General features: G+C 38.7%; 1 protein-coding gene across 3 annotated transcripts in view; it reads left to right on the plus strand.

Moving 5' to 3' along the window:
- Positions 1-1,289: 1,289 nt before the first annotated feature.
- VSIG4 (V-set and immunoglobulin domain containing 4) overlaps positions 1,290-26,076 on the plus strand; it is a 31,654-nt gene continuing 6,867 nt past the window's right edge. For 2 of the 3 annotated variants that reach the window (XM_019717507.3, XM_088794856.1), the window contains exons 1-4: positions 1,290-1,442; positions 7,182-7,538; positions 8,294-8,575; positions 25,213-25,275. In XM_019717507.3, coding sequence (XP_019573066.2) covers positions 1,388-1,442; positions 7,182-7,538; positions 8,294-8,575; positions 25,213-25,275 — 757 coding nt within the window. In that variant the 5' untranslated portion in view covers positions 1,290-1,387. The remainder of the gene's footprint in view (positions 1,443-7,181; positions 7,539-8,293; positions 8,576-25,212; positions 25,276-26,076) is intronic. The other variant, XM_074323743.1, reaches the window with a different exon arrangement.

A 26,076-nucleotide genomic window follows, 5' to 3' on the forward strand; every position in this document is an offset into this window, starting at 1 on the left:
AAAGTTCAGGGCTCCATGAATGATGACCCAATGTAAAAGAATGACTAGAAGTGCCAGTGAGGTGGACTGAATGAAGTAACCAAAAAGCAAGGGACAATCAGACAAGGGGGATTGAATCCGTGAGGCAGAAAGGCTTGACAGAATTCCACACGACAATAGCAAGGCCGAAAATGCTAGAGTCTCCTCTTAGCCTTTGCACAGCCTCAGATCCTCTGTATGTAACCACCTCTTGGCAAGCATATGGAGGAGAAAATGTCTCTTTTCGGAGTCTCACTCCCCCTATCTGTGAAGCTCACCCCTCCCCGAAACAAGGTCTCTCTTATCCCTCTAATCAAAAAGAAAGTTAAGATTAGATGTTACTTACACGTCAGTGTGAATTTATTGGATGCGTTTCTCCTTTTGGAAGTGTTTATATTTTCAAAGTTTAGTAGACTGTGGGCAGTGCCAAACCTAGAGGTAGACTGCTGGTAGACTTACAGTCACTCTGGTGCCTGTGAAGAAAAGCAATTAAACTTCCTAGGAGGCTTAATGTCACTCTCTTGCAGGTCAGGGGTTTGTACCAATTGAAAGTCATTGAAAAGTTCAACCTAATAGAGCATACCACTATCAGGTCCCTCAGCGAGTACACTGGATGCTAGACTTAACTTTCCCTTACAAATAAATAAAGATCCCTTATAAGCACTAATGGGAACCCTTTCTACCAAAGTGGTAGACCTATAGGAGAAAGTGATTCAAAGAGCTTTTCCAGTATGATATTTGGGGGTATATTCCCCCATAACAGCCTTATCCATGGGCTTGTCAATTATTTAAGCACTGATGTGTAGAAAGCTCTTTCACACATTTAATCTCTTGTACTCTGCAGCCCATAGGCACTCACCTCCAACACTGTTCATTTGCATAAACTGAGCAGGCAGTGATTAACAATATGACTGCTGAATATTGCATAGGCCAGCAAAGTTGATCACTTCTCCCTGGCCCAATAGAGGGGAAAATACCCCCACACTGGAGGGAGCAGACTCATCCCAAATGTCGCCCTCCACAACCTCTAAGTCTTGTGGAGGAAACCCAAAATAAACACTATCTGGGAGATCAAAGTCCATAGATCTCCACTGGCTCCAGCGAAAGTCAAGTCAATGTCCTAGCAAGAGGAGGAATTGCTTCACTCACCCTCAAACCTCTAACCCCAGGCAGGGGAGGGAGAAGGATGCTCATGTGACTTGTACTGAAATAGGGAAGGAAGGGAAATGTGAAATGGGACTGGGAGTCCGAGTGAGAGATATAGGGAAGGAAGGGAAGTGAGCAGGCACAGACACTGGCAGCAATCAGGAGTTCAAGCCTCTTTGACAGCAAGAGGCTGGAAGAAAGGAGAGAAGTGGTTCTGGCTGTGATGGGGTTCTTACTGGGCCTGCTGCTCCTGGGCCACCTAGCAGCGGTCACCTATGGTAAGGCAGCAAATTACGGCCTGGATGCTACTACTGACACAGGCAAATGGCTGGGGGGCTGAGGTTGAATACCTACTGAGGAAAGTTTATTTCTGCTGAGCAGGTGAGTTTCTCAGCCAACGCTATAGACTCATCTTTGGGCAGAAGAGAGGGAGGTAGTTGAAGGCTGCTGAAGAATGCAGGAGGTAAGTTTGGGTAGAAATTGGAAAGGATCATCTTTTGGAAAATATCCACATGATTTTATAGCACTCTTCTTATTTCAGGGACATTAAGAAAGTGCCCAATGCCACCCAAATCCCTCCTCCATCTTCTGATTTTCACCTGAAATTCTATTACACTTTAACCCCTCTGCTTCCAGGCTTTGATCCCTGTTAAGACACATATCTACCAAAGAAGGAATGCTGTTGAAGAGTTAGATGGGACCTTAAAAGTAACCTAGATCCACTCTTCACTGTTATGAACAACGGCTCAGAATACCTGTTCACATACTTCTAGTGACTGATAATTTACTACTGCCCCAGACCATCGAGTCTATCCGGAGACATTTCCAACTGTTAAAAATTCTTCCTTGTGTTGAACTCAATCTACTTCTCTGTGGCTTCTATCCAAAGGTCCCAGTTCTGTTTCTTGGAGACACACATAGCCACTTACAGTTCTGAGAACAGACATTATATCCCCTTGACTCATCTCTTCTCCAAGCTAAACAACCCCAGCTCCTTCAACTGGTCTTCACAGGACTTGGTTTCCTACCACCTTCTGGGGTAACTCACTTCCCTGTGGACATGTCCCAGTTTGTCTGGGATAATTGTAGGAGCTTAATGCTGGACACATATCCCAAATGAGGTCTGACTATCCCATAATAGCATTATTTCCTTGGGTCTTCCTCTAATTTTATCTATACTCCTGAACATTGAGATAGCATTTTAAGAAACTAAACTTGACTAATAGCTAAGTGATACCCAAGATAGGTCAAAGGAGTTCTTGCTGCACCCTGCTTTTTCCATACCCTTAAAGGGAAGAGGCTGGATGGTGTTAGCTTGGTGTCCCTTGTATGGTCAGAAAGAATCCAGCTTTCCATAGATGACTCAGTATAGGTTATCCTATCCTGGGGCTCTGATCCATCAAATTCTAGAACCTCAAGCTCGAAGAGATACTAAATTAAGTCACCTAAGAGGGAAAATAATTTGGTCCAGGCCGCAGAGCATTAGTGGCAGAGTTAATACTCTTTTAAAAATAGTGTTATTTCTACAACTACAATATTTTAATTTTCTAACACATATTAGAATGTATCTCCCTATCTTCTCCAAATTTGTTGGTTTGAGCTAGGATTCATAGAGGCAGAGTTGGGGCTCACAGAAACATTTTGTAAATGTTAAATTTAAATCATGTGTGGGCATCCATGTGTGCGCTCACATGTGTATCGTTCCCTCCCCAGCCTAGGAGATCCTCTAGACCTGGAAGCAAGGCTTCCATTTGTGTTGAGGGTCTTACACTATAGACCTGAGGCTCAGGACATACTGAATGCCAACAATGCTTCACCTCTCCCTAGATCTCAATGTCCCTAACCCATCTTTACAGATAAGAGATCAGTTTAGCTGGCCTCAAAGGACCCTGCCAGGTGGACAGCTCTTTAGAACTGTGGCTTCACTTCTAAAAAGCCTCCAGGGGCCAAAACCAGCTGCTAAGTCTAAGACATATGTTGAAATAATCATAATAAAAGTAAGTCCTAATATTTGAATTTTATAAACATTTTATAAGCATCTATTATCTAGGTTAATCCTCTGTCTAGGAGGAAACCCAAAAGAGAGAGAGAGGTCAGACACAGGGGTATGAAGTCATGGGAAGATCTCACCCTCTGTGTAATGGTGGGAAGAACAGTATTCTAAAAGGGACCCAGACTGGGTTCTATAAAGGGGCCCACACCCAGAAAACTAGGTCTTCCCTTTCCTTAGGACCATCACACAGTCCCCAGTCATTTACTTTCCTAAGTCTAGGTCCCAGGACCAGAGTGGCATCCAGTACTGTTTCTCTTTCTCAAATTCAACCCTTTTAAAATGAAGCCCCTTGAGTCAATGCCTAGCTCTGGTCTTTCTCCTGAGCGGGGACAATATTTGAAGGAAATTCAATCCTTCCATGAGGGAGGAGAGCAAGGCTCTGAAGTTCTAGGAAAGGCTTTTTAGAAAGCAGCAGCAGATGGGTGAATTCTTTTTTCAGGCATACAGGGGGATATTATCCAGCTCTAGGATAACATCCCTTTAAACCATGTCAAGTAGACCCAGGTAAGGGTTTCCCGGCTTCAGTTGTGGCTGGTGGTTTAATAAGTTAAGAATGTAAGAAGGCAGTGTAGCACCTGAAAGTCTTTATTCTTGGCCTCCAGGCCCAGCTCTGTCCCTGTTATCTCTGTGACTTTGGATAAGCATCTTTCTCTCTCTAGGCCTCAGCTTGCCCATATGTACCATGATATAATGCCACTAAGTGGTTTCAAAAAAGCACTCTCAGCTATGCCATTCTAGAAGTCTCCAAATTCTATCCTGTTGGGTACCTCAAGCATTGCTATACCAAGTAACTAACCATTTTGTGGTTATCATGGATCCATTATGGGCAGAGCATCCCCCCAGGAGGTGGGGTTTTCCTGAAATGGATTTTCCCTACCCATCTTCCAGGAAAGTAAAAAGTATTGCTTAATTTCACCAACATTTCACATTGGCTGTCATGCCAGCCCTGTTGTTGGAAGTATAGGCTACTGTCTTCTCTGGCTACCCTAAAACCAAGGGATGGCCTATTACCTGCCTATAACTTGGTAGGTTCCATCAGGCTGGGAAGAGTAACTCCTTACCTACTCATGGGCTAACTGCTCATTCAGGTCACTATTAAAGCTGACAATGATCAAATATAATGAATATGTCCATCCCGGGGAAGACATGTTGAGGACTTCTATAGGATAAGAAGAATCAAGACAAATATGAGAAGTTTCTTCTGAGGCATGGGACAGGACTGGCATTTATCCAACAGCTACTGAATGCCAGCCACTATTCTAAGTGCTTTCACACCTATGACTCGTTTTATCTTCACAATAACCCTCCATGTAAGGTTTATTAGTACCTCTGTTTTATTGATAATAACCTAAAGCTCAGACAAGTTTAGTAATTTACCTAAAGTCACACAAAGAGATATATGGTAGGGCAGACCTTGGACATAGACCAGTTTTATTATTCTTACTACATCATGAAGTCCTTCACTACCCTCCTGATCTCTCTAGGTGCTCCTACTCAATGTTTCTTTAGGTTACCTGAGAACCACAGAAATAGTTAGAAGGTATAAGTCAATGCTATTGAGGTTGCCTTCACTTTGAAGATCATAGTACATGAGGAATAGTATAATATCCCCTTTCTTGTGATGCCCTGTGCCTGCGATACACTCTCTCTTTATGGTGCTAATGAAGAAAGGGGAGGAAGAGGAGAAAAGAACAAGAAAAAGGAGGAGGAGGAAGAGGATAAATGAAAGAATGGGTGGAGGAAGAGAGAGGAGAAGAAAAAAGTAAAAAGGGAAAAAACATGCCATTCTTGGAAGTCTGCTTACCAACTTTGTCCCACGCCCCTATTCTGGGATGGAAAAGTCACGTCTGACCTACTTCTAAAAGTAACTTTCAAGATTGAGAAATTGAGACTGGCTGTCCATATTCTTGACAGACCAGTGTAGATAGGCAATGTGAGAATCCCCAGCAAGTTCCCCGAGAGGGTAATGTGAGCCAGGCCTTGCAGCTCCCCCAAGGTCAGGGGGAAGACATATGTAGGCATAGACAAAGGCATTTTCAGCTGTTCCATATGTCCTCACAGCAGAATGCTGCTTTGTTGCTCAGGAGGGGAATGTGAGAATGCTTTTCAGACAAGGGGAGGGAGATTTGGGAGGGGTAGAGGAAGATTAGTGGCGAAGAACACATCAAACTGAAAGGTCTTTATGGGGCTTAAGCCTGGTGGTAGGTTTGTGCTTGCAAGTGACTGAAAATATGTATGGGCATGTATGTCCGTGATGATGGTAAGCTGTATCTGTATGCACATGGAGGCATGAACTATGAATAGCACAGTGAAACCCACCACCCGGTGAAAGTTCACCACCAACTAGAATATGTAATAATTTAACTTTTGTTTCCATTACAGTCTATTAGCATTGAATCATCTAGGATTGGAAGGGACCTTAAAGAGTATTTTGTCCAAGACCTAAACATAGCTCAGAACTTCCCCTAGACAGCTAGGTCCATCAACAGACAGCTCTGATTAATTATAAAGTTTATTTTTAGAGTAAACCAAAACCTGCCCCTATTGTGCTCCCATTCATCAGTGTGAGTTCTGTTCCTTGACTAATCTTACATGTCCCAGAGTGTGTGGTGGATCTAGCAACATGGACTCATATTTGTGTATTATTTTCTACACAAGGCTTTTATGTTGGCCAAAATATTCTAGGGATATCCTGAGAGTCCCTGATGAGGGCACAGGCTAGAGGCTTGACATTAGCCTCCCCACTGACAGAAGCCCTGGTAGTTGGCAATACATTCTGGGAGCTAAAAAGCATGCACCCACCCATCTTCCATCTGCTTTACTGAAGCCTGGGAATCCTGGGCTACATAAAAGGCTGTTGTTCAGTAATAGCTCACACTGTGAAACTAACTCTCCTACAAGTGACATAAAGACATTTTCTAAATACAATCCCTCACTCCTGGCCCTAGTTAAATAAAACACAAAATCCTCAAAATATAAGTTTATGGATGGGAATTTCTGATGGGAGGTGATGGCTCTTTCAACACCCCCAACTTTTACCCCCTGGGTTTTCCTCCCCAGCACACCAAGAAGCAATCTCCCTTTCGTTTCACCACGATTCCCACCACAGCCAGATCTAGGATTTTATTCAGACCCTTTTCCTCTCCAGAACTTTTCCTCTCCATTTCCCCTCAGGATGGGATTTTCAAACGTACCTTTGCTGAGAACTAAGAGAAACCAAAAGGGAAATCAACAAAGATAGGAGAAAAATCAGGCAGAAAAGTCAGGCCTACAAAATGCAAGTTTCAAACTTAACAATAGCTAATGATTTTGTTAAACAGGAATGCATCTCACAGAAGTTTCAACCCTCAGAATTGCCCTTTACCTGCCTCCTTCCTCCCTTCCAGTGAACAGGTTAAGGTTAGGTACCCAATTACTGAGCCCTTCCAAGGGAGCAATAGGGGATAAGCAGCGTAGATTACACTTTTTTCTTACCTCACAGTCCCCACATTTCTTCAGGTACACAGTTATATACAATAAAATAGCCCAGACCCAATTGCTCAGCATTTGCTCTCACACTTCTTTTGGAAAATGAAAGAAGTTTTTTTTCACGGATTTACAGAATGTCAGTTTGCAGAAAACTTAGAGATTATTTGATCCAAACTCTCTACATTATAAATGAACAAAATGGGTCCTTTGTGGCAGGAAGTGACTTACCCAGGGTTACCTCACAGAAAGAAAGTGACAGAAAAGAACTTGAAACTCACAAGAACTAAAAAAATGTTAAGGGCTTTCCTTCTGAGGACTGGTTCTAGTTGATGAAAAAGCTGGCAGAGAACAAAAGGGCACAGGGAATATGAAAGTGTGATGGAAGAAAAGTTGAAGGGTGTTTCTCTGAAGCCTCTTGAGGCCTGCCACTGCCACCCTAACTCCCAGGTGGTTGTGCCATTCATGTCTGCATTCTTCCTCTGTTCCCCATCTTTAGGCCATCCCATCCTGGAAGCACCTGAGAGTGTGACAGGGATTTGGAAAGGGAATATTAACATTCCCTGCACCTACGGTCCTCTGAAAGGCTACACCCAAGTCTTGGTAAAGTGGCTGGTACAACGTGGCTCAGATCCAGTCACCATCTTCTTACGTGACTCCTCTGGAGACCATATCCAGCAAGCAAAGTACCGGGGTCGCCTGCGCGTGAACCACGAGATCCTAGGAGATGTGTCCTTCCAACTGAATACACTGGAGATGGATGACCGGAACCACTACACTTGTGAAGTCACTTGGCAGACCCCCAATGGCAACCAAGTAGTGAGAGATAAGATCATTGATCTCCGTGTCCAGAAAGGTGAATCACTGTGAGGGTAGGAAAACACTGATAGGATAGGCAAAGACCGAATAGAAGACTATAATCCTAGAAAACCCTGAGAAACCCATAGACATTTGTTAATCTGTACATGGTCTCCCTTCAGTTATATGTGTTAATCAGAGGAAATGGACAGACAGATGATCCTCAGGGTCATCACTCTCACGGAATAATTTTAAAAGTGTTGGGAAGGGTTCCTGGCCTTCAAATCTCTACCCCTTCAAGTGTCCTAGAAAGTTCAGCATCCATAACCTTGTTTCCCTCCTTCGGGTTTAAGTCTCAAAACTCATAAAAATGAGTATAGCTTATCAGAATATTGGAGAGTGGATTGGCCGCTCCTGACAGAGAAACCCTGGGGAAAAGAATGCTTGACTTAGCCAAGATAAATCTTGTTGTCTTGACAATTTTACAAATATCTGGCCTTTGTAATCCAAAAACTGCAGATAATCCAAAAACTCTACTTGAGCTTAAAAAAACTGTACAGTTTTTTAAAAGTCAGTTGATTTTTAATTCCAGATAATCCAAAACCCTAGATAATATAAAACAGTACATAATCTTCCAAAGGAAGCTATTTTTATTTATATTGTCCTGTTCCCTTCTTCTCTCCCAAGTCAGGGGCCCCTTCAGTTCCCTTTGCAGATATATACATCACCCCTATGCCCAGAAGGGATAACTTGGCCTTGTGTTCCCATATCCTTGTAACCTCCCAAAGTTTCCTCTCTTGTTTTCCCTTGCAGTCTCTGTTTCCAAGCCCACAGTGACGACTGGCAGTGGCTATGGCTTCACAGTGCCCCAGGGAATGAGGATTAGCCTTCAATGCCAGGCTCGGGGTTCTCCCCCAATCAGTTATGTTTGGTACAAGGAACAGACTAACAACCAAGAACCAACCAAAATAGCAACCTTGAGTACTTTACTCTTCAAGCCTGCACTAGTGGCTGACTCAGGCAACTATTTCTGTACTGCCAAAGGCCGGGTAGGCTCCGAACAGCGCAGCAACATTGTGAAATTTGTGGTGAAAGGTGAGCAACCCTCTCTCCTGGTGAGCACCTCAATAGACCACCTTGTTCTAGAGATACCTCAGTAGAGTGTCCTTATTCCAAAAAAAGACCTTGATATGTTGCAGGGGGGGGGCGGTCCTGGGTTGTACAATCACAAAAATTCAGGACTGGGGACAACAGGGCTGGAGACAATAGCTGTCATGTTGTAGGTTAAGTAGATAAAGATGGTAAATGGAAAAGTGACATTTACTAGGTACCTTGTACCTAAATTTGCCAAATACAATGCACAAGAAGTCAAAAAACAAAACAAACAAACAAAAAAAACCACTATCTCACTGAATTCCACCACTATTTCATGAGATAGCTATTATTACATTCATTTTAATGAAGAGGAAACCGAGAGTCAGAAAGGTAAATCTACTTACCAAGAGGCTCAGAACTAGTAAGTTCAAGTCAGATTTGCACTCAGATTTCATGTGCTTTCCACTATGTCTGATTGTCTCTCATGGTTGAATCTATACTAGCTCCTGGACACCCTTTGGAATTTTTTTTGTTCATTTTGTTTGCTTCTTTGGGTTTGGAAAGATTTTTTTTAATTTCTTTTCTTTTAATTATAATTTATTGGGGTGACAAATGTCAGTAAAGTTACATAGGTTTCAGGTGTTTCTTTTTTATCTTTATTAAATTTACTGGGTGACATTGGTTAGTAACATTATATAGGCTTCAAGTGTACATTTCTATAATACATCATCTATATATTGCACTGTGTGTTCACCACCAAGAGTCGGTTCTCCTTTCATCACCATATATTTGACCCCCTTTACTCTATTCTTCCGCCCTTCCCCCTTACCCTCTGGTAACCACTAAACTGTTGCCTGTGCCTATGATTTTTTGTTTGTTCATTTGCCTTGTTCATTTGTTGCTTGCAGTGAGGTTCTTTTTTTTTTTTTTTTGTCATTTTGTTGTGTATGTTTGGTTTTTCATTATGAAATAAAGCCCAGATCTCTACATAGTTCCTTTAAATTTTCCTCCCTTCTTCCTAAAGCCAAATGTAAGTTCTAGTTGAGGTGTCAGTGAAGACTGACTCTGCTTCATCAAGGTCTGGCTAATTATTACAGCATTATCTTGGGAGCAACACAAATTATGTGCATAAAGACTACAGGCAAAGGTTTAAGTAAACAGTCCAGCAGTGATATGTCTAAATGAGTCTCGTCATCTTGCAGGAGATCTCCTTGGAAGGGAAGACATGTATTCCAACAAGGCTGCCATTGCTCAAAACATTTTGGGAACTAACTGCTTTTAGGGAATTATCCCCAGAACCACCTGAAAATTACTATCCTCTAAGGATAGTTCTAAATAAGGGAAAAAAGTTCTCACCAATTGTCTTAGGAGACTGATGCTAGTTTGATGGTTTTTTTGTTAGTTTATTTTGTTCTTTAGATTCCACTTATATATGAAATTATAGGGTATTTGTCTGTTTCTGTCTGACTTATTTCACTTAGCATAATACCCTCCAGGTCCATCCATGTTGTCACAAACGGTAAGAGTTCAGTCTTTTTACAGCCAAGTAATATTCCATTGTATATAGGTATGTACCACTTATTCTCTATCTAATTGTCCATTGATGGACACTTAGATTGTTATCATATCATGGCTATTGTAAATAATGCTGCAATGAACATAGGAGTGCATATATCTTTTCGAATTAGTGTTTTGAATTTCATTGAATAAATACCCAGAAGTGGAATTGCTGGGTCATATGGTAATTCTATTTTTAATTTTTTGAGGAACCTCCACTCTGCTTTCCACTGTGACTACAACAACCATGTTTCCCTGAAAATAGGACCTAGCCAGAGAATCAGCTCTAATGTGCTTTTGGAGCAAAAATTAATATAAGACCTGGTCTCATACTATACTATATTATATAAGACCCGGTCTTAGAGTAAAATAAGACCAGGCCTTATATTAATTTTTGCTCCAAAAGACACATTAGAGCTGATTGTCTGGCAAGGTCTTATTTTTGGGAAACAGGGAATTTGCAATCCCACCAATAGTGCATGAGGATTCCCTTTTCTCCACATCCTCACCAACACTTGTCAATGTATTGATGATCGCCATTCTGACTGATGTGAGGTGATATCTCATTGTGGTTTTAAATTGAATTTCTCTGATGATTAGTGACATTGAGCATCTTTTCATATGTCTATTGGCCATCTGTATGTCCTCTTTGGAGAAATGTCTTCTGCTCATTTTCAGTTGGATTGTTGTTTGGTGTTGAGTTGTATGAGTTCTTTATAAGTTTTGGTTATTAACCCCTTATCAGATGTGTCATTGGTGAATATGTTCTCCCAATTGGTGGGTTGTCTTTTCATTTTATTAATGGTTTCCATTGCTGTGCAAAAAAAAATTTAGTTTAATGTAGTCCCATTTGTTTATTTTTTCTTTTCTTTTTTTTAAATTAAAGTTTATTGGGGTGACAATTGTTAGTTTTTCTTTTTTTTCCCTTGCCCAAGAAGATATGGCAAAAAAAAAAAAAAGTATTATTAAGAGTAATGTCAGAGAATTTACTGCCTATGTTTTCTTCTAGGAGTTTTATGGTTTGGAGTCCTGCATTTAAATCTTTAATCCATTTTGAGTTTATTCTTGTATATGGTGTAAAAAGATGGTGTAGTATCATTTTTTTACATTTATCAGTCCAGTTTTCCCCAACACCACTTTTTTTTTTTAATTAAATTTATTGGGGTGACAATTGTTAGTAAAATTACATAGATTTCAGGTGTATACTTGTTATTTTTAAAAAGCTTTCTCTCCATCTTCCACTCCATCTCTCTGCTATATCCACTACCAACCTTCTAAAGAACATAGTTTCCACTCACAGTCCCTCCAAATTTAACACAACATAACTTTGTAATTTGGAGTCATTACTGACCTCCATATCACTAAATCCCAAGACCTCTCCATTCACACCCATCCTCCTCAACATCTCTGTAGCAGTTCTGTTGAACATCCTTTCTTTCACAGAGCTCTTTCAAACACTAGTATCAACACCACTACCCTCTCTTGGTTCTCCTAAGACCTATGTGACTGATCCTTCTCAAACACCTTTGCTGGCCTTTCCTTCATTCGTCCCTTGCTTATAAGTGTTCGCAAAGACTTAGTTCTCCTTCCTTTCTTTTTTATCTCTATAGCATTTTATCAGGATTATATTCACTTCTGTGGCTTCAAATATCACCTCTATGATGGTGACTCTCAAATCAATCATCTTATACTTAATTTATCTCCTGCATGCTAGATCCCGATGTCTAGTTACCTCTGGACAGCTTCACTTCTAATCTTTCTTGTCTAAAATTGAGCTTACCTTTTACTCACTAAGCCTGTTCCTCAAACCTGTTGAAAGATTCAGCAATATCTTTGACTCTTCCCTCTTCTTCACCTCTCAAATAATCATCAGGATCACCAAGTGCTGTGAATTCAATTACTAAATCACTTCTCTTATCAATCTCCTTTCTTTTCTCATACCCTTGTAGTTTCATTATCTTATTTTCTGAATAATTTCAATAACCTTTTCAATGGTCTCCCCATGTCTATTCATTCTCACCAAAACATCAACTTATTCAGCATTTATTGAGTATCTATTTTATGTTACTAGATATAAAATCCATTACTTGTTCTCCATAGTCCAGCAAAGTACCTGGCACATAGGTTGCACTTAATGAATATTTGTGAAAGACTGGGCAATGTATAACACTTTCTCAACTTCAAAAACCCTACCATACTGTTGTCAGAATTAGTTTCCCAAAACATAGATTGGACAATGTTTACTCTTTCCTCAAACACCTGTTACACCACATGACCTCTACCAAGGAACAAAGCCTTATACTCCTTAACTCTACCCCCACACTATGGTTTCCAGCCTTATCTTCTAACATCTCTCTCCAGGTCTGAAACACAAAATGCTCTTCCCTCTGCTTGCAATGTTCTTCCTTCTTCTGAGCCTAATAAAATTATATCAACCTTTCACTGGCATCTTCTTTTTAATATTTACTTCACATACTATAAAATTGAACACTTAAAAATATGCAATTCAGTGGTTCAGATGGTTATGCAACTATCATCATCATTATCTTAATCCAGAACATTTTAATCATCCCCAAAGAAAACGCTGTACCCACTAGGCAGTCACACCCATTTCCCACTCCCCCAGCCTCTAGAAATTTGTCTCTATGAATTTAGTTATTCTGCGTATTTCATATAAATTGAACCATAAAATAGGTGTGGATTTTTGTGTCTGGTTTCTTTCATTTAACATAATAGTTTCAAAGTTCATCCTTGCTATAGCATGTAGCAGTACTTCATTATTTTTATTGCTAGATAATATTCCATTGCATGGATATAACACATGTTATTATCCATTCACCAGTTGATGGGCATTAGGGTTGTTTCTTATTTTTGGCTATTATGAATAATGCTGCTATGAGCAGTCATGTAAAGTTTTTATGTATTCATATTTTTTTCAATTTCCCTAGATATATGACTAAGAGTGCAATGGCTGGGTCATATAGTCACCTTATGTTTAACTTTTTGAGTAGCAGCCAAACTCTTTTCCAAAGTGGCTGCACTATTTTACATTCCCACCAGCAATGTATGTGTGTTGCAATTTCTTTACATTCTCACCAACTTGTTATTTTCTAAATTATAGCACACTTAGTGGGTGTGAAGTGGTATCTTATTGTGGCAATGATTTACATGTCCCTAATGACTAACAATGTTCAGTATCTTTTCATGTGCTTATTGGCCGTATGTATACCTTCTTTGGAGAACTGCTCATTCAAATACTTGACCTATTTGTAAATTTTGTTACTTGCTATTTTATTGTTGAGTTGTTAGAGTTCTTTATGTATTCTGAATACTAGGTTCTTTTCAGATATATTATTCACAAATATTTTATCCAATTCTACAGGTTTCCTTTCACTTTCTTCATAGTGTCCTTTGATGCAAAAACGTTTTTAATTTTGGTGAAGTCCAACTTATCAATTTTCTTTTGATGTTTGTGCTTTTGGTGTCATATGTAAGACTATATTACCAAACTCAAGGTAATGAAGATTTACTACTATGTTTTATTTTAAGAGTTTTATAGTTTTAGCTCTTATGTTTAGATCTTTAATCCATTTTGAGTTAAATTTTGTATATGGAAGGAAGTAGGTACCCAGTTTCATTCTTTTGTCTCAGCATCATTAGTTAAAGAAACTGTGCTATCCCACTGAATGATCTTGGTAGTCTTGTCAGATATTAATGACCAAAGATACAGTCACATACTGCATAATGACATTTTGGTCAATAATAATTTGAATGCTTATATGATGGTGGGCCTATAAGATTATAATGGAACTGAAAAATATCTATAGCCTAGTGATGTCATAGCAGAGCACATTATTTACATTTCTGGTGATGCTGCTGCAAACAACCTACTGCACTGCCAGTTGTATAAAAGTATAACACACACAATTATGTACAACATGTTATACTTTATAATGATAATGAATGACTATGTTACTGGTCTACGTATATAGTGTACTATACTTTTTATCATTATTTTAGAGTGTACTCTCTACTTATATAAAAAAGCTTGCTGTAAAATAGATGCTGTGTTATGCTGGCAGCAGCTTCATACATTTTGTGTTTACTGCATCTCTTTTTTTTTTTTTAATTAAATTTATTGGGGTGACAATTGTTAGTAAAATTACATAGATTTCAGGTGTACATTTCTGTATTACATCATCTATAAATCCCATTGTGTGTTCACCACCCAGAGTCAGTTCTCCTTCCATCACCATATATTTGATCCCCCTTACCCTCATCTCCCACCCCCCACCCCCCACTACCCCTTACATTCTGGCAACCACTAAACTATTGTCTGTGTCTATGAGTATCTGTTTCTCATTTGTTTGTCTTGTTCTTTTGTTGTTTTTGGTTTATATACCACATATCAGTGAAATCACGTGGTTCTCTGCTTTTTCTGTCTGACTTATTTCGCTCAGCATTACTCTCTCAAGATCCATCCATGTTGTCACAAATGTTCCTATATCATCTTTTCTTACCGCCGAATAGTATTCCATTGTGTATATATATCACAACTTCTTTATCCATTCATCTATCGAAGGACATTTTGGTTGTTTCCAAGTCTTAGCCACTGTAAATAAAGCTGCAATGAACATTGGTGCACACTTGGCTTTATGGATAAATGTTTTCAGATTTTTTGAGTAGATCCCCAGGAGAGGGATTGCTGGGTCATATGGTAATTCTATTCGTAATTTTTTTTTCTTTTCTTTTTTTTTTATTTTATTAAATTTATTGGGGTGACAATTGTTAGTAAAATTACATAGATTTCAGGTGTACAATTCTGTATTACATCATCTATAAATCCCATTGTGTGTTCATCACCCAGAGTCAGTTCTCCTTCCATCACCATATAGTCGATCTCCCTTACACTCATTTCCCACCCCCCACCCCCCACCCCCCTTACCCTCTGGCAACCACTAAACTATTATCTGTGTCTATAAGTTTCTGTTTCTCATTTGTTTGTCTTGTTCTTTTCTTGTCTTTGGTTTATATACCACATATCAGTGAAATCACATGGTTCTCTGCTTTTTCTGTCTGACTTATTTCGCTCAGCATTACTCTCTCAAGATCCATCCATGTTGTCACAAATGTTCCTATATCATCTTTTCTTACCGCCGAATAGTATTCCATTATGTATATATACCACAACTTCTTTATCCATTCATCTATCGAAGGACATTTTGGTTGTTTCCATGTCTTGGCCACCGTAAACAAAGCTGCAATGAACATTGGAGCACACGTGTCTTTATCTCTAAATGTTTTCAGATTTTTTGGGTAGATACCCAGGAGAGGGATTGCTGGGTCATATGGCAATTCTATTCGTAATTTTTTGAGGAACCTCCACACTGCCTTCCATAACCAGTCTGCATTCCCACCAACAGTGTATGAGGGTTCCTTTTTCTCCAAAGCCTCTCCAACATTTGTTACTATTTGTCTTATTGATGATAGACATTCTGACTGGGGTGAGGTGATATCTCATTGTGGTTTTGATTTGCATTTCTCTGATGATTAGTGATGTTGAGCATTTTTTCATATGTCTATTTGCCATTTGTATGTCCTCTTTGGAGAAATGTCTCTTCAAGTCCTCTGCCCATTTTTCAATTGGGTTGTTTGTTTTTTTGTTGTTGAGTTGCATGAGTTCCTTGTATATTCTGGATACTAGCCCCTTATCGGAGGCACTGTTTGCAAAAATCTTCTCCCATTCAGTTGGTGGCCTCTTTATTTTGTCAATGGTTTCTTTTGCTGTGCAGAAGCTTTTAAGTTTCATATATTCCCATTAGTTTATTTTAGCTTTTACTTCCATTGCCTTTGGAGTCAAGTTCATAAAATGCTCTTTGAACCCAAGGTCCATAAGTTTAGTACCTATGTTTTCTTCTATGCAGTTTATTGTGTGAGGTCTTATGCTTAAGTCTTTGATCCATTTTGAATTAACTTTGGTACATGGTGACAAATAGCAGTCCAGTTTCATTCTTTTGCACGTGGCTATCCAATTCTCCCAGCACCATTTATTGAAGAGGCTGTCTTTGCTCCATTGTATGTTTTTAGCTTCTTTGTCAAAAATTCTCTGTCCAAATTTATGTGGTTTTATTTCTGGGTTCTCAATTCTATTCCATTGGTCTATGTGTCTGTTTTTCTGCCAATACCATGCTGTTTTGATTATTGTGGCCCTGTAGTACAAGCCAAAGTCAGGAAGTGTGATACCTCCATTATTGTTCTTTTTTCGTAAGATTGCTTTGGCTATTCGGGGTCTTTTGTGGTTCCAAACAAATCTGATGATTTTTTGTTCTATTTCTTTAAAATATGCCATTGGGATTTTGATGGGGATTGCATTGAATCTGTATATTGCTTTGGGTAATATGGCCATTTTAACTATGTTGATTCTTCCAATCCATGAGGACACGGAATGTCTTTCCATTTCTTTGCGTCTTCTTCAATTTCTTTCAAAAATGTCTTATAGTTTTCAGCATATAGGTATTTCACGTCCTTGGTTAAGTTTATTCCTATGTATTTTATTCTTTTTGCTGCAATTGCAAAAGGAATTGTTTTTTGTATTTCTTTTTCTGAGATTTCATTGTTAGTATATAGGAAGCCAATGGACTTTTGTGCATTGATTTTGTAGCCAGCAACTTTACTGTATTCGTTGATTTTTTCTAATAGCTTTTTGTGGAGTCTTTAGGGTTTTCTATATATAGCATCATATCATCTGCAAAGAGTGATAATTTAACTTCTTCATTCCCAATTTGGATGCCTTTTATTTCTTTCTCTTGCCTGATGCTCTGGCAAGGACTTCCAACACTATGTTGAAAAGCAGAGGTGATAGGGGACAGCCCTGTCGTGTTCCTGAACGTAGAGCAAAGGGCTTCAGTTTTTCTCCATTAATTATGAGATTAGCAGAGGGCTTGTCATATATGGCCTATATTATGTTAAGGTATTTTCCTTCTATACCCATTTTATTAAGTGTTTTAATCATAAATGGATGTTGTGTCTTGTCAAATGCTTTTTCTGCATCAATTGATATAATCATATGATTTTTGTCCTTTATTTTATTTATGTGATGTATCACATTGATGGATTTGCGGATGTTGAACCATCCTTGTGCCCTGGGGATGAACCCCACTTGGTCGTGATGAATAATCTTTTTAATGCATTGTTGTATTCGATTTGCTAGAATTTTATTTAGGATTTTTGCATCGGTATTCATCAGACATATTGGTCTGTAGTTTTCTTTTTTTTGTGCTGTCCTTACCAGGTTTTGGTATCAGGGTAATGTTGGCCTCATAAAATGAATTAGGGAGTACTGTCTCTTCTTCAATTTTTTGGAAGAGTTTGTGCAGAATTGGTATTAGATCCTCTTTGAAGGTTTGGTAGAATTCACTAGTGAAGCCATCTGGTCCCGGACTTTTGCTTTTGGGAAGGTTTTGGATGACTGATTCAATTTCGTTACTGGTGATCGGTCTGTTTAGATTTCCCAGTTCTTCATGGTTCAGCCTTGGAAGGCTATATGTTTCTAAGAACTTGTCCATTTCTTCTAGGTTGTTGAATTTGGTGGCGTATAGTCCTTCATAGTATTCTTGGATAATCCTTTGTATTTCTGTGGAGTCCGTGATAACTTCCCCTTTTACATTTCTGATTTTGCTAATCAGTGTCTTCTCTCTTTTTATCTTAGTAAGTCTAGCCAAGGGTTTGTCAATTTTGTTAATCTTTTCAAAGAACCAGCTCTTTGTCACATTAATTTTTTTCTATCGTCTTTTTGTTCTCTATTTCATTTAGTTCTGCTCTAATTTTTATTATTTCCTTTCTTCTGCTGACCTTGGGTTTTACTTGTTCTTCTTTTTCTAGTTCTTTAAGGTGTAACATGAGGTTATTTATTTGGGAGTTTTCTTGTTTCTTGAGATAGGCGTGTAATGAGATAAATTTCCCTCTTAAAACTGCTTTCGCTGCATCCCAAAAATTTTGGTAGGATGTATTTTCATTGTCATTTGTTTCTATGTATCTTTTGATCTCTCCTCTAATTTCTTCTTTGACCCAGTCCTTCTTTAAAATTATCTTGTTTAATCTCCATGTATTTGTGTTTTTTCCTGCTTTCTGTTTGCAGCTGATATCCAATTTCAAAGCCTTGTGATCAGAGAATATGCTTGGTATGATTTCAATCTTCTTAAATTTGTTGAGGCTGGATTTATGTCCCAATATATGGTCTATCCTTGAGAATGTTCCATGTACACTAGAAAAGAATGTATAGTCTGATGTTTTAGAATGAAGTGCTCTATATATGTCAATTATGTCCATTTCGTCTAATGTGTCATTTAGGGTTGTTATTTCGGTATTTATTTTGTTTGGATGATCTATCCATAGCTGTCAATGATGTATTGAGGTTCCCTAGTATAACTGTGTTTTGGTCAATTTCTCCCTTTAGTTCTGTTAGTAGTTCCTTGATATATTTCAGTGCTCCCTGATTGGGGACATAAATATTGATGATTGTTATGTCTTCTTGTTGTGTAGTCCCCTTACTATTATGAAATGTCCATTTTGTCTCTTGTTAGCTTTTTCACCCTGAAGTCTGTTTCATGTGATATCAGTATGTCTACCCCTTATTTTCTCTGGATACCATTTGCTTGGAGTATCAATTTCCACCCTTTCACATTGAGTCTGTGCTTGTCCTTGTAGCTGAGATGTGTCTCTTGGAGACCACGTATGGTTGGGTTTAGTTTTTCGATCCAATCTGCTACTCTGTGCCTTTTTATTGGTGAGTTCAGTCCATTTACATTTAGGGTGATTATTGATATGTGAGGATTTACTATCATTCAATCTTCAGTTTTCTGGTTAAGACTGTGTCTCCATTGTTTCTTTGCCTTTCTGATGTTGTCCATCATTTCTGTATGGTGGTATTCTATGCAATTTCGCTCTTTCTTTTTTTATTACAGTACATATTTCAGTTCTGGATTTTTTTGAGCAATTACCATTAAGTTTATGTAAAAGAAAGTTTGATATTTAGAGTATTCCATTTTATTCAGCATGCTTACTTTCTCCATTCCCATATTCCGGTTCAGGCCTTTACTCTCCCCCTTTTTATGTTTCAGTTGCCACAATATTCCTTGTTCTTGGTGGTCGAATAGCCTCCTTTAGTATTTCTTGTAGTGCAGGTCGTGTATTGAAAACTGCCCTCAGCTTCTGTATGTCTGGAAAGGTCTTTATTCCTCCTTCATATCTAAAGGATATCTTTGCTGGGCATATTATTCTTGGCCCATAATTTCTCTCTTCCAATAGTTTGAATATTTGGTTCCACTCCTTCCTGGCTTGTAGAGTTTCTGTTGAAAAATCTGATGATAATCTAATGGGCTTTCCTTTGTAGGTTACTGTCTTCTTTTTCCTGGCTGCCTTGAGGATTCTTTCTTTGTCATTGATTTTAGACAGCTTCAATACAATGTGCCTTGGAGAAGGCCTGTTGTGGTTGAGGTAATTAGGTGTTCTATTTGTTTTTTGGATTCGAGGATCCAGTTCTTTCCACAAGTTTGAGAAGTTCTCATAGACTATTTGTTTGAGTATATTATCTGTTCCCTTCTCTCTGTCTTCTCCTTCTGGTATGCCCATTAATCTTATATTGCTCTTTCTGATGGAGTCAGAAAGTTCTTGTAGACTTCTTTCATTTCTTTTAAGTCTCAAGTCTCTATCTTCTTCCATCTGTGTCATTTCCGGATTTCTATCCTCGATGTCACTGATTCTTTCCTCCATCTCGTCAACTCTACTTCCTAAGCTGGTTATTTCATTCTTCATTTCTTCTAGTGAGTTCTTAATCTCCAGAAATTCCATTAGCTTCTTTTTCAAAATTTCAATTTCTTTGGTAAAATGTTCATGTTTTTCTTTGATTGTGTTTCTGAGTTCATGAAACGGCCTGTCTGTGTTTTCTTGCATCTCTTGAGTTTTTTCAGAATTGCAATCTTGAATTCTCTGTCATTTAAGTCATATATTTCCATATCTATAACTTCATTTTCTGGAGACGTTTCACTTTCTTTCTGAGCTGTGTTGTTGCCTTGGTTATTCATAGCAATTAATGATTTATTATTTCTATTCCTAGACATTTACAGGAGTGGGTTCTGCAACAGGTTGATAGGAAGAGGTCTTTCTTTTGTTTTCCAGTACGTGTCGGTAGAATGTTTTATTTTCTCTCCGACTGCAGCCTTTTTATTTCTCTCACACTGTAGTGTTATGTTTTCTCCATAGTATTCCAGCTTTTTACACGATGGGGGGATTCCCTGGAAGGCGGGCTTCTCCTCTGTTAACAGTTCGTCTGGGTCATAGGGTGCCGTGTCCCTGTGGGGATGCGGAGAGCTTTTGAAGTTCCAAAGCTCTTCCTGCACCAGATTCATAGCCCGTGTGTTTCAGCAGTTCTTTTTACTCCTGCAGGGATCTGCCCAGATAGGTGGGGCCAGTGGCAGGGTGAGTTGTGAGAGGTGGCCCAGAGCAATGGCGCTGTCCACCACTACAGCCAGCTCTCTCCCCTTTGATGGAACTAGTTGGGCTGCGAATCTGTGTCTGTAGGCCACAGTTCTCAGAACAGCAAATATTCTGTTCTTTTGATCTGACACTGCTGCTGTTCTGCTTCTAGCACTGGGTAGGTAGGGGCAGGGCGAGCTCTGGGAGGATAGGTAGGGGACGGCTAGTCTCAGTGCCTAAGGTTTCTATTCTCTGCTTGGCAGTGAGGGCTTAAACCACCATTTTCAGCCTTCTTCCCTCAGTCTTTGCTTAGAGGTCTCTGCCATGAGCATTGGGTTCAGCCGTGTTATATGCTGTCCCCTCAGCCCTGTGGGCCATAAACAGAGCCCTAGCAGTCCGAGTTCTTCCTTCTCCCACAGATGGGGTAGTTCCAGGATGCAGCGAGCTCAGAGCACTGAGCTAGGACTGTGTCCTGCGCCCGCGTGTGCAGCCCCTTCTCCCCACTTCTCCCTTCCTACCTCCCCTGCTCGCGCAATTTGCCCACGTTTAGGTGAATTCAGTAGTGAGCCTCTTTGTCTTTCCTGTCTGCTGTGCAGGGAGTCCTTTGTGGAATTATAGTCATTTAATTTGTTGTAAATTCTAGGGGAGATGTCCAGAGGCTCACCTCATGCCGCCATTTTGATGGCGTCACTTGTAATTTCTCTTTCATTTCTGATTTTGTTTATTTCCTTAGTGAGACTAGCCAAAAGTTTGTTGATTTTATTAGTCTCTTCAAAACCATCTCTTTCTTGCATTGATTTTTTCTATTGTGTTTTGTTTTATTTAATTCTGCTCTAATTATTACTATTTTCTTCTACTTTTTGCTTTGTTCTTTTTGTAGTTATTTAAGGTGAAATATTGAGTGTTTATTTCAGATCTTTCTTGTTTTTTGAGGTAAGACTCTAATGCTATGAACTTCCCTCTTATTACTACTTTTGCTATATACAAAAAATGTTATGTCATGTTGTCATTCCCATTTTTCTCTATGTATCTTTTGATTTCTTCTTTTGTCTTCTTTGACCCACTCATTGTTTACTGGCATGTTGTCTAATCTCCACATATTTGTGGTTTTTCCTGCTTTCTTTTTTGCTGTTGATTTTCAGTTTCAAAGCATTGTGGTTGGAGAATATACTTGATATGATTTCAGTCTTCTTAAATTTGTTGAGGCTAGTTTTGTGCCTCAACATATGGTCTATCCTTGAGAATGTTCCATGTACATTAGAGAAGAATGTATATTCTAGTGTTCTGGGATGGTAAGCTCTATAAATATTCATTATGTTCATTTGGTCTAATGTGTAACTTAAAGTTAATATTTCCTTATTGACTTTATTTGGATGATTCATCCATTTGTGTCAATGGTGTATTTTAAGTCCCCTACTATAATTGTGTTTTTGTCATTTTCTCCCTTCAGTTCTGTTAACATTTCTTTATATATTTTTGTGCTACCACGTTGAGTACAAATATATTAATGTGTTATGTAATCTTGATGTATTGTCCCCTTTATCATTGTAAAATATCCATCTTTGTCTCTTGTTACCTTCTTATCTTGTAATCTATTTTGTTTGATATAAATACAGCTACACCCACTTTCTCTGGGTGCCATTTGCTTGAAGTATCATTTTCCACCCCTTCACTTTAAATCTATGTTTGTCATAGTAGCTGAGATGTGTCTCCTGAAGGCAGAATATAGTTGGGTTTTGTTTTTTGATCTATCCCACTACTCTATGCCTTTTAATTGTTGAGTTGGTCTATTTACATTTATGGGGTAAATTGATGTATGAGGATTTCTTACAGCCATTTTATTTTTTGCTTTCTGGTAGCTCTGTGTCTCCATTGTTTCTTTCCCTCTTTGTCTTCTGTTATTTTAGTTTGGTGGTATTCTATGATTTCCCCTCCTTTTCCTCTTTTGTTATGTTATGTATCTAAGTTCTAGATTTTTTTTTTTGCAGTTACCATTAGTTTTATGCAAAAGAATGTTTTGTATATACAGTAGTCCTTTTTCTTCTGATTGCATTTGATCTCTATTCACCTGTGCAATGTCAGTTCTTTTCTCCTTCCCTGCTATCTTTTTGTTGTCACAGTTGTCCCTTTCTATGCTGTGCATTCATTTCTAAATTGCAGTAGCTATTGTCTTATTTTTTAAAATGTTTTTACCTCCTTCATCCTTTATGATATATTTTTTTTATTAAATTTATTGAGGTGACAATTGTTAGTAAAATTACATAGATTTCAGGTGTACAATTCTGTATTACATCATCTATAAATCCCATTGTGTGTTCACCACCCAGAGTCATCCTTTTATTTGCAAACCATTTGTGTTTTTAAATCCTAAATATACATGGAATGTAGTTGGATTATGTTTTCTTATTTATTCTGCCAACCTCTGCTTTTTTCTTTTCTTAACTTTTTTTTATTAGTTTAAGGTGCAAGAAACAATGTAATATTTAGACATTTATCATTTATATCCCTCACACAGTGACAACCCCCATACCCCCATCCACTACCCCTCTGACATCATACACAACCGTTACATTTCCACTGTCTTTATTCCTAATGTTGTATTGTGCTTCATATACATATACATATACATACATATATACATATATGTATGTATATGTATATAATTGTAGTTTACATTCATTATTGTTCAGCTTTAGCTTCAGGTGTACAGTGCAGTGATCAGGCATCTACATCATCCCTGAGGTGGTCTCCCTCATGAGGCAAGTGTCCATCGGATACCCTATAAAATCTTTACAACCTTACTGATTGCATTCCCCAAATTGACTTTTGTATCCTTGTGGCAATCTTGTGGTTACTGACTGTGGTTTCTAATCCCCTCACCTTCCACCTTATCCCCACCCTCCCTCCCATCTAGCAACCCTCAGTTTTTCCTCGATATCTCTGAGACTGTTTCTGATTAGCTCATTTATTTCTTTTCTTTAGATTCCACATATAAGTGAGTTCATATGGTATTTGTCTTTCTCTGTCTGACTTATTTCGCTTAGCATAATGTTCTCCAGTTTCATCCTTATTGTTGCAAATGGTAAGATTTCATTCTTCTTTATGGCTGTGTAATACTTCATTGTACCACAGTTTCTTAATCCAGTGGTCTACTGATGGGCATTTCTATTGTTTCCATGTCTTGGCTATTGTGTATAGTGCTGCAATAAACATAGGGATGCATAAATTTGGAATTAGAGTTTTGGATTTCTCCGGATAGATACCTAGGAGTGGAATTGCTGGGTCTTAAGGTAGTTCCATTTTCAGAATTTTGAGATACCTCCATACTGTTTTCAATAGTGGATGCACCAATCTGCAATCCCACCAACAGTAAACAAGCGTCCCCTTTTCTCCACATCCGTGCCAGTGCTTGTTGTTTGTTGATTTATTGATGATAGCCATTTTGACTGGGGTGAGGTCGTATCTCATTGTGGGTTTTATTTGCATTTCTCTAATGATTAGTGATGTTGAGCATTTTTTCATATGTCTGTTTGCCATCTGTACGTCCTCTTCAGAAAATATCTCTTCATGTCCTCTGCCCATTTTTTAATTGAGTTGTTTGTACCCTCAAGGCTAGCAAGAGGTAAGAACTTATGGTCTTCTCATGTATTTCTTGAGTATACACACAGGCCTACATATGTCTGATGCCTTCTAGATGTGTAGGAATGTGTCAGAGCTTTTCAAAGTCCCTATGGACATCTCATTCCTCAAATTTTTCTTTTAACCTTTCTTTGGTAAGTCTCTTGTTTATGTAAACTGTTATTCATTGCCTTAAGTAGCTGTGTGACAAATTCTTTCCCCTCCTGAGGGAGAGTTTTAGCACTGGGAGACCAATAAAGATAAGACTTTTGAGTCAGGTCTTTCAGGGAACCACAACACAAGCCATAATGACAATTGTTTGGAAATTAAATCTGTTCTCCTTACTCCAGCACCTGGAATTGTGTTTATTCTCAAGGCTACTACTGGCCTTTGGAGAGGTGATGAGGCTAGGGTAAGTTAAAATGCCACAAAATTTGCAGTTCTTAATAAGACTGGGGTGATTTTCTTCCATAAATGCTCCCTGGATTTATGTAAACTTTTGGCTAATTTCCCAAATTCTGAGAAAAAAAAAAGTTTATTATGAAAAATGTTGCTAGTTATTTTATTGCTTTTGTGAAGAGGTGAATATTCAGAGGTCATTATTCTACCATTTCAACTGATATCACCCACAGCCACCTTCTTTGTAATACTTCCTAAGTATCTCTGAAGAGAATGAAAAACTAAAAATTAGTTAGAAGTTAGTAGAAACAAAATATGTTTTTTTCCCATCCAAGTTGAAAGACCCTCTGTATTCTAGCTACACATTCCTTGGGGGGGGGGGGTGTCTATGAACCCTGGGTTAATAATCCTGCCTTAGAATGATTTGAAGGATGAACAGGTAACACATAACTTTCCACAATCATGAAAGAAATGTTGACAGATCCAAGTATGGACCTTACTGGTCTTTACTTACTTCCCAGTTTTCCTAGAGCATTCAACTCTTCCCTCAAAGATGCCAAAAATCTTGAGTGATCTTTTTTTCCTTACAGACTCCTCAAAATTACTTGAAAACAAGACTGAGGCACCTACAACCATGCAGTCCCCCATGGAAGGTAAGTTTCACTAGGGTTATATTGGAGTAGGAGAGGTCTAAAAGGGTGTCATGGAAGCCAAGGGAGAAGACCTAATGTCATTTGATGAGTAATAAGAGGTCACTGGGCTCCCCAGGGAAAACATGGCAATAAAGTGATGGAAATAAAAGAAAAATAGCAAATATTTAAGGGTTATGAATAAGTGGAACCATGCATATATATGGTGTTATCAAACAATGCAGTGAATGTTTAAATAAAAAAAATTATTACAATAAGACACATTGCCATTAATTCCCCTCAAAATACTCCCCCTTGCTTCAACCACATTTATCCCATCATTCTTGCCATTTTCTGAAGCAGTTCTGGAAGTCCTCTTTCATGAGTGTCTTCACTTGTGCTCTCATGGCTCCCTTGACGTCCTGAATCAATTCAAAATGTTTGCCTTTCATGGTCATTTTGACTTTGGGAAAGAACCAGAAGTCACATGGTGCCAAATCTGGTGAATAAGGTGGATGCAGACACACTGTGATGTTTTTATTTGACAAAGATTGCCATACCAGAAGCGATGTGTGACACAGAGCCTTTCCATTGTGATTAAAAAAATAATAATAAGGTGAATGCTGCTGCCGAGTGCCACCCAATGGAAAGGCAAGGATCTTCAACATGGGAAGTAGCATGTCACACCTTAGTAACTGTGTGACAAGTTTCAACTTGTTTGGTACAGTCAGTCGGGTGTGAGCTATGGTTAAGAGAAGGTGTGTTTTAAAGTTTACTGTAAATCATGGATCACGAACAACACATTAATATGAAATGGGCAAATGG

Source organism: Rhinolophus sinicus, chromosome 18 (assembly GCF_057876585.1).
Source record: "Rhinolophus sinicus isolate RSI-liver-muscle chromosome 18, RSI-T2T, whole genome shotgun sequence".
In the NCBI taxonomy this organism is placed as follows: domain Eukaryota; kingdom Metazoa; phylum Chordata; class Mammalia; order Chiroptera; family Rhinolophidae; genus Rhinolophus; species Rhinolophus sinicus.